Source organism: Olea europaea, chromosome 16 (genome assembly GCF_002742605.1).
Source record: "Olea europaea var. sylvestris chromosome 16, O_europaea_v1, whole genome shotgun sequence".
Lineage (NCBI taxonomy): Eukaryota > Viridiplantae > Streptophyta > Magnoliopsida > Lamiales > Oleaceae > Olea > Olea europaea.
The window spans coordinates 1,678,228-1,688,258 of NC_036252.1; the positions used below are offsets into that span (position 1 = coordinate 1,678,228).

General features: G+C 34.2%; 1 protein-coding gene across 1 annotated transcript; it reads left to right on the forward strand.

Annotated features, from left to right (window-relative positions):
* The first annotated feature begins 3,257 nt into the window (after window positions 1–3,257).
* LOC111411657 (F-box protein At2g32560) lies at window positions 3,258–6,703 on the forward strand. The gene is given in 6 exon segments (XM_023042201.1): window positions 3,258–3,523; window positions 3,525–4,098; window positions 4,207–4,286; window positions 4,542–4,720; window positions 5,348–5,422; window positions 6,247–6,703. Coding segments are annotated over 6 exon segments (1,233 nt in total). The 5' UTR covers window positions 3,258–3,386; the 3' UTR covers window positions 6,435–6,703.
* Window positions 6,704–10,031: the final 3,328 nt, after the last annotated feature.

The window sequence follows — 10,031 nt, forward strand, 5'->3', positions numbered from 1 at the left end:
TTTTTAAATTTTTGAAAACCCCCCCCCCCCCCCCAAAAAAAAAAAAAAAAAAAAAAAAAAAAGAAGTGTTTCCCGCGTTTTCAAGTTTTACACTGAAAACGCCCAAAACGACAAAAAAGTCGTTTTGTGTTTTCTTCACAAATTTTTTTTCGTTTTCGAAAACGTTTTCGAAAATTCGAAAACAGAAAACGACCCGAAAACGGTAAAGAAAATAGGGCCTTAGCTTCGACAAAATTTAGAATTATTTGATCTTAACATTTGATGACAAATATATAGATTGTATATATTTACAAATTCCATTAATCTATCAAATCGTATTCCATCTAGATAGTTTCCATCGATTAGTCAAGCAAGAATTCTCATAATTTTGTCGACTAGCATATACTTAGCCTTTGTTTGATCCCAAATTTTTCAAATTTTTTTTTTTTAAAACTCATATTTAATCACACGTTTTTCAATAAAATAATTTTATACATAAATCAACAACCTTTTCTTTTTTAACCATACATTTTCCAAAATATCACTATTTCCAAATACATTTTTCTCCAAAATTTGACCTAAACAAAAGCTTAATGTTTGCCGTTAAAATCAGCTCATCTTATAATGAAACGTGGTTAGAAAAATCCATTAAAGATTCAAAATAAAATAAAAAAAAAAACAGCTATTTTACTTCTTTCGCTCTATAAAGATAGTCCTATTTTCATTTTTTGTCCGTCCCAAATTCGAGTCCTATTTCTTATCTGAAAGTGTAGTTATTATATTAATTTCCAATATGCTCCTATTTAATGCGTTTTGTTATCACAAATATAAATCACTCCATAATTCAATTGTAGTTGAAACAATAAATTAAAACTTAAAAAAAAAAACATTTTATCTTCCATGACATTTATTTATTTATATTTATATTGGATGACTTTGGAATGTTAGTTACCTTGATCCTTGCAATAAATAATGACTAGTACCAAGAATAATTTAATTACCTTGAGTATTGATTGTGTTAATGTAATGGTATACTAGAAAAAATGATAGTAAAATTTATTATATGAACTATAATAATTAAATTTTCTTGACCGGTGTGAAAAAAGAAGTATCATGCAACACTTGCAAACTTTTTGTACAAAATTCTTTACTCACTACTCATAATAGGGGGTGGGAATCACGAACCGACATTTTTTAAATTCACGTGGAGGCCGCTTGTTTGTGAAAATAAGTAATTCATTTTGTACATATTTATTTGTACACATATGTTTATCCGAAAAAGAAATAGGCTTTATAGGACGGAATAACTTGGATCCTTTGGTCTAACCTAAGATAAACAAGAACCCTTCCACTCCCTCTGCTTTATGAATTTCTTGGATTCTTCGGTAATCCCAGAATTATTTAATGGAAACAAAACTGCCTGCTTTTATGTTTTCGATGCATGTCTGGCTAATTTATGGTTAAAATGGACGATGGCCTTTTACAGTTTTTCTTTTTTTATTATTATTATTATTATTTCTTCTTTTCAAATGTAGAAGCAAATTTGGCCTATCCACTCTCACTCCCCGCTCCACCCTACGCCGGCCTCTCAAGGTGCAAACTCCGGTATACCAATAAATGTGACAGTTGGGATATGGTGATCAGAGGGCTTTTCTTTATTCTGGCCAATAATCACGAGAATTAATGTAATCCACCGAACAAGAGTTTTTCCTTGTTATTTTTCAAATTCCGGGTTCATTTTGCATATTTAAATAAGTAATTCAAGAATTTGTGAGAAAGTTAGGGTCTTTGCATATTCCGAAGTTTCCGTACGTTTAGAGCCCACAGATTTCATATGTAAAGCACGAGCCTGATTGAGAGTGATTTTGAGAATTAATTTTTGAATTAAGCTAATTGAAAATATTGAAGTCAAATATGACGATCAGAATAGTGAAATAATGGTCAAAAAATCAATTTTTTGGATCAAAAAATCAATTTTTTGGGCTAAAAAATAACTCCCAAACAAGCTGACAATTTCTAGTTTACCGTTCCCATTGATATTTCCCCGTTTACATTCGTTTATATGCTAAAGCTTTGTTAACTCCTAATTCTTGGCGGGGTGCCCCCTCTCTTAAGAATTTTGGCGGGGCCCACAATAGGGTTAGGTGGGCTTCGTCTTTGCCAATAGAATCCATAAATTTTCTTGAGATTTGTTAAAAATCCCTTTTCCTCCATTTTAAGGGAGGTGAATGAAGGAAAAAAGACTCCCAACTTTTTAGTGTTTTTACATGTATTTACTAGCCTTGTTGTTGCTTCTCCAATATAGGTGGACTAACTTTTTGAATTACCCCCTTTATAAATTACTATCATGTATATATGCCTAACTGCAGTCCATCCTCATTTGTCAAATGCTTTCTTCTTTAATCACTTGTTCTCTTTCCTTATCCTCATTTACCAGTCTTTTTACCTCAAACCACTCCCATCCTGGGCTTCTGAAATGAGATTGGTCTCTCTGGTTTTGGAAAGATTTATCACCTTTTCCCATAGCCAAAACAATTAGAAATACTCTGTTAGATATTTTTTTCGCATTTTTTACTCGAAGAATGTCACCTAAGAAGAACAAGATTACTTATTGTAAGGCTGAGAATCTTGAGATTACACCAGATATGTCTGTGTTAGATTTGCCTGACCTTATTTTTTGCAATTTATTCCTCTTATTTATCATGTAACATATTTCGTCTTTAAGTTAAATTTTCTTTTCTTTCCTTTTCCTTTTTTTTTTAAAAAAATTTAGTGTAGCTAAAGATGTGTTAAGTTTTGTGTTATATAGATTCATATTCAACCTGTTTATTAATGCCAGAAGCTGTCTTCTTAGTTGATTTTTTGTAAAGTTATAACTAAATTTTCATAAAGCCTGTTTGAGAGTGATTTTGAGAATTGATTTTTTGAACGTTAAGAGAAAAGTGGGGTCCACTTGTGAGAGAAGAAGTCAAATATGACGATCAGAATAGTGAAATAATGGTCAAAAAATCAATTTTTTGGATCAAAAAATCAATTTTTTGGGCTAAAAAATAACTCCCAAACAAGCTGACAATTTCTAGTTTACCGTTCCCATTGATATTTCCCCGTTTACATTCGTTTATATGCTAAAGCTTTGTTAACTCCTAATTCTTGGCGGGGTGCCCCCTCTCTTAAGAATTTTGGCGGGGCCCACAATAGGGTTAGGTGGGCTTCGTCTTTGCCAATAGAATCCATAAATTTTCTTGAGATTTGTTAAAAATCCCTTTTCCTCCATTTTAAGGGAGGTGAATGAAGGAAAAAAGACTCCCAACTTTTTAGTGTTTTTACATGTATTTACTAGCCTTGTTGTTGCTTCTCCAATATAGGTGGACTAACTTTTTGAATTACCCCCTTTATAAATTACTATCATGTATATATGCCTAACTGCAGTCCATCCTCATTTGTCAAATGCTTTCTTCTTTAATCACTTGTTCTCTTTCCTTATCCTCATTTACCAGTCTTTTTACCTCAAACCACTCCCATCCTGGGCTTCTGAAATGAGATTGGTCTCTCTGGTTTTGGAAAGATTTATCACCTTTTCCCATAGCCAAAACAATTAGAAATACTCTGTTAGATATTTTTTTCGCATTTTTTACTCCAAGAATGTCACCTAAGAAGAACAAGATTACTTATTGTAAGGCTGAGAATCTTGAGATTACACCAGATATGTCTGTGTTAGATTTGCCTGACCTTATATTGGAATGCATTCTTGAGAGGCTTCCAACAGAGGGGCTTTGTAGAATGGCTAGTGTTTGTAGTACTTTGAAAAATAGGTGCACAAGTGATCATCTATGGGAAAAACATATGAAAAACAAATGGGGTAGGATTATTGGCCCTGCTGCATATAGGGAATGGCAGTGGCATATTGCCTCAAGAAAAGGTCCAATCTTCTCTAATCAAGGCAAACAGAGGGGCCTAATGGGCTATCTCACTCTCTTATGGCCTACTGCACTGATTAGATCTAGTTTTGGTAATATTCACAAGAAGAAGGATTTTCCTCCAGTTGATTCAATCATGTCATGGTGTCTTGCTCTCGAGTCTGGAAACTTTTGGTTCCCTGCTCAAGTCTATAACCGTGAGGTAATGATTTTTATATGGACTTCGAATTTCCCCTTTTTCGAATTCTTGAAATTAACTGGTTAATGAATCTTGGTTGAATTGAAGTTTTAATTCTATTCTTTTATGCAGAATGGTCATGTTGGATTTGTGTTATCATGCTATGATGCTGAGCTTGGCTATGATCGGCGGACCAACACATTCCAGGCCAGGTATCTGGAAAGATGTTTTATTCTAACATCAATTGAAACGTGATATGAATTGTGATTTTTTTTTTTTTTTAATTCCACTTATAAATTCGACTTGAAGTTAAAAATTTTAAATCCATAAAGTAATTTCATTTGAATCTTGACCAAACAGCATTTCTCAGGTATCTTTTTTGTCAGTGATTCATTTGATATGATTTAACACAAAATAATGTTTTTCTTTATTGTATTATTAAAGTTTGTAAGGCTTTATATAAGCAGATATCCACCACATGGAAGGAGAGCAAGTTCAATAGAGACTGGGGTGACATGGGACAGACTCAGAGCTCCCCCTGTTGATACCTCACCCCATGATCTTCATATTTCTGATTGCTTGAACGAGTTGCAACCCGGTGATCATATCGAGATCCAATGGAGAAGAAACAAAGAATTTCCATATGGTAATATTCTTCATACCATACACCTCAAAGGCATATTCTTTTCAGTTTTAATATATTTTCACCCAATATGTGAACACCTTTTTGGGGTACACGTTGCAAAGCTAGGATATAATTAAAAAAAATTTAACCTTGTTTCATATTAGTGTGCTATGGCCGGAATTTGCTGTGGATTGTTGTGCTATGAGTGAGTTCTTGCTAAGAAACTTTTTGAAATGAAGACTGTGTGTCAAAATTCGAAAAAGATGGCTCGCCATTGTGTCTTTGTTTTATGATGATTGATGATCAAGAAATTTTTGTCACATGACAACGTGTAAATGCACGAAATAGACCTGAATTTACTTGATTCAAGGAACCGTTGGTATCATAGTTTTTTCGTATCAAACTTTGATATATTATTTATAGTGCTTTGTGATTACAGTCCTCATTTCAATTATAATGTTTTCTGAAATTAGAAGGTGGTCTGTCTTTCTTGTTAGGTAGAAAGTTCCGTCAGGCGTCAACAGATGTAAAGCAAAGCTATATTTATATTAAACTTTACTCAGTTGGATTGGCTGTTTTGAGATATATAAAATTCCTTATGTATTTTTTTCAATCAATTGATGAGTAATGACTGCCATTTTTGTGTAGGATGGTGGTATGGAGTTGTAGGCCATTTGGAAACATGTGATGGGAATGCCAATTACTGCCGCTGCCGTGATAGTGGTGAGTTGTTGCAAAATTGTATAATGGAATGCTATAAAAAAATTGCCTTCCATACTATAAATACATCGAGTTGAAAGTTGGAGGCGTAATAACAATTCAAGATATATATAAAACTGTGCAAAGGCGGGGAAGTGAGGAGGGTGGGGGGATGACGAGGGGTTCTTATTATTTTTGGGGACCTCATAATTGATTCTTTTCAGAAGGTGGTCATAAGTTTTATCATCATAATGCATACTTCTATTCTTGGTAGGACCTCTCTTGGCTCCTATTTTCTTGCATGTGGGTCATTACATGTACTATAAAATTGGTCCCTGAGTCAAGTCCTTGTCCGTTTGTCGTACTTTCTTCCAACATCACTATAATTGCTGTCTCAGTGGAACATTTAAGGCCAACCAAGCTGAAAGGAACCTGCTTTTTCTTCCCTTGTGTTTGGTTAAGTAGATGAGGTGTTAATTTTGCATTTACTGTGGATAATGTTTCTCAAATACTTTTTTTTCTTTTTCTCATTTTTATTCAAGGGTAAAGTCACTAAATAACAAAGAAAAGTGAAGATTTTTAAAAGATGAGATCACTTTAACCTCCCATGTCACAGTATACTAGGCTGGAAAATTTCTTGTAAAAAATTCTGACCATGGATATTTACTTTTTGCCAATTATCCAAAGGAAGCATGGTGTGTGCTACTGTCACTATAGTTAGGTGGCAGGCGAGATCTGCTACCAACTGATAACAATTTTTAATATTTCAACTCTGATCAAATTTCTTATTTATAATAGTTGATTTAGTTGTTTAAGCGTGCTTTTTCATATCTGAACTTGTGCTGCAGACACTCTGGTGCTAGAGTTCAACCAGTACACTCGTGGTTCACGCTGGAGAACGACATCCGTTAACAGAAAAGACCATCGAGAAGAAGGGAATGAGGCGGATGGATTTTATGGGGGAATTCGAAAACTTCAAAGCAGTGAAGAGATTTCCATGTGGAGAAACCTCTGGCCAGCTGAAGTCTTGGAATAGATCCTACTTTTGGTGAAAATTTGTACCAAAATCTGGAAATCTACATATTAGTATTTTTATAAGTTGCAAGAGGGCTTTGCTTATTGCCATTGGTGCAACATTTTTCTTTTTGCACTCGTACTCTCGTTTTCGGGAAATTATTGCTCCTGATTCGCTAAGCCATTGATAGGTTAATAGCAGCTGTATGTAACTTGTTTCTGTTGAATTTTTAAATAGAATATAATACAACTACTATGACTTATATCTATGTAGTAATTTATTGAGCTTTATGCTGGCAGCACTGAATTGGGAATGCAGCCATTGTTCTATATCTTTCCTTTATCTCGGATGGAGTAGTTTTGTTGCAACGATTTGAGAACTTGTCTGCATAGTATGTTCTGGGCTTGCACTTTTAAATATTGGTTACAGTTGCATCAGCATGGTACCGTCAGCTAAAGACAGGTTTCCTATCCTGCTATGTACACTCGTATAGCGCTCGGCCATTAAGGACGGGGTGATGGTTAGAAGAACTCCAATAAGTGAGTCTTATTTGAAATTTCGAGTAAACCATGGTGGAATATTACCCGTTCTGTGGCAATTGGGTGCAAATGAGCGCTTGTCCTAGGGTCAGTTTTCTTGGTGTCATTATAAGATCAAGCCAACTGTGGCTCGACATGTTTGCCTAGTTAGCTCGTTAGGTCCCAATTATGTTGCGTTTTTGCCATGGGAGATATGGGTACAAGTACAACACCAACAAATTCAGTAGAATGGTAAATCTTGAAATTGAAGCTAAAAAATGCCCGTCTTACATCAGAATGTAGGATAATCAAAGTATATTTTTTTTCTAGTGCACAAAAGTTAAAACCGTGATCAATGTTTGATTAGAAGTACAAACACCATTTCATGTTCCTAGGACTTACAATTCCATAACCCAAACAAAGTGCAAGTGTCGGCTTCATTGGCATCTTATATTCTGCTACTGCCATCTTTGCATCAGCAGACATTGTTTCCTTCTCGACCCCGCGACCATTTCCCTCGACTCTAAAGCTCGACTGCCTGAATTTCTTCGGCGTCTATGGTTCTGAAATTTGCTTTGTTGGTTTGGAGTCAACTCTTTTCTCTCCCAAATGATGCAAACCTCAGCAGAAGTCCTTTTACTTTTTGCACCTTATTTTCCACAACATTTTCTCCATACACTCCTTTAGTTAGAATGGGCTCGTTGGACCTTTCGCGTTCTGTTCGAACAGGTCTTACTCTTCCTCCAGAAAACAAACCCCTCGGGCTCTTGGGCCCTTTTGGGCTTCGTCCCACTTCTTTAGTCTGGTTTCGAAACCATCTATTGTAAGCTGGGCCCTTGGATTCTCTCGGCATTATATAGCTTGGTGTCGAAACTTGCACTGGTGAGCGCATTGGACTATCTTCCTTATTCCGATCCCTTGGACTCGAGCATTTTGATATAGAAGTCGTGAAGAGTAAACGCGACCTTGATCGCCTATGATCATTGCCTTTCTTTTCCTCCCTCACCTTTTTCAAAGCCACCGTGAAAAGATCAAAATCATTATCCGGTGCATTTTTTCTGGCGAATAGGCGTTGAAGCAAACAATCTTAGGCTAATACTCTGTGCATCAATATCATATTGAAGCCGGGGTGGGAGTTCTAGTGGCATAGCAAGGCCATTCAAGAAAAGTTCATCCGCAAATGCCATCGAAGGAAGAGAATCCTCACGCTCACGATGTCTTTCCTTAATCGTAACATCTTGATTACATCCTGAGCCCTCAAATTTCTTGCTCCATTCGAACGCCAAACATCCACTAAACTTGTTGCTAGTTTCAAACTCAAAATCATCAAAATCGGAGTTTTGATCATCTTTTTGCTTGGAGGGAATCCATATTTTTCGACTGGGACTAGCCAGGGCGCTATAATAGAACTCCATACTACTGCTTCCACTTGGACTAGTTGGAGCAGTCACATCGACATGGGAAGAAACATTTGAGGTTAAATTCTAACTCCATTCGGTGTTGAAAATCTAAGAGGAGAGACGACTAGACAGTAGCAGAAATTAAGAATTGGCTCACATAATCCACAAGAAAAAAGTGGCTTTTGGGTCCTGAAAATAAATTTAAGGATTGCTCAACTCAAATGTGCGACTTTACTTCTAAAATGATATTCAAAATAGAAGATACTTGTCCTTGTCCTCAAACTATTCAAAGCTAAAAAGCATTCTAAAGAAAACAAAAGTGAAGTCAAGAGAGCGTTCAATTGACTAAAAATTCCAATATGACTTTTAAAAGTCAAAAATTACCTTTGAAATGATTAATTGAATGCTTTGGATAATTTTTTTGAAGTACTTTATCTGGTTAAAAATGTTTTTAGAATAAGCTAATTTAAAGGTCCGTTTGGTTGTACTTCTAATTCTTATATAAGAGTTTTTTGAGAAAATTACTTAATTATTGTTTGAAAACTAATTTATAAAAGAGTTTTCTTCGAAAGAGCTTTCAAATGAAGCCATGTTACATTAACTTTCTTTAAAAACTCTTTCAGTTAGAATAAGTGCTTTTATAAAATTAACTAAATGGACTCAAAAGTAATTTTTGACTCTCAAAAACTAATAATTTCTCAAAAGTCATGCCAAATGTTAAATTACTAAAAAAGTTACTTCTCAAAAAATCACTCTGACACAGAATATGTGTTATCATTTATGTCAATTACATCGTTACTTATGTTAAACGTTTACAAAACATATGACAATTTTAAGCAAGATTACCACTTTTTTAATTTACCATACATTACACTTATGACCAAAGTAAAAGTATATGCCAATTTTGACACTTTAGTACATGTGCGCAAGGGATCACATCTTAGTATATTTCTTCATTGGGAATTCTTGAGAGCGAGTTAAATTGACCTCTTTACTTCTTACACCGTATATAATCACCAACGTATCACTTCAAAAAAATATATATATAGTCTACAATATTATAACCTTAATTATTCAAAATGTTGGTTTCAATATTTTATACTAATATAAAACTTTTTTTTTTTGAAACATTTACTCATAGCTTTTATTACCAATAGGACAAAATTAAACAGATAAAATTTGAAATGAATAACAATTATGTTCTAACATAATTGTTGTCATCAAATAATTTTAATGACTATATAAAAAGTCACTTGACTTTACCTCATATATTGCGAAGAATTAATTGTTTGCTCCATCTTATTTATTCATCAATAAAATGATTTTCACAATCTGATCTGCTCCAGACAAAACATTGATTTGTTTCATGCGAAACCGAAGAATGAAATCATCCCTCGACATTTTAAAAAACACACATTCCACCACCCAATATTCTTTATGTTTATAACAATATAATTATTTCAATGTCAAAGCTAATAAAAGATATTTAACACAAGTGGAAGATTTAGTATAATGCTAAGGAAAATGACATATTAAACAAAATTTAAATCACATGAATGTTTAAAAAAAAGATCCTCTACCGATATACTCGGCTTCAATTGCATGCATCATTGATTTGCCTTGTATTATTACTCTAAATCAGTAATGCAAATTTTTTAAAAATAATTTCTTGGTGCTATCATGACACCATCTGCCCTTAG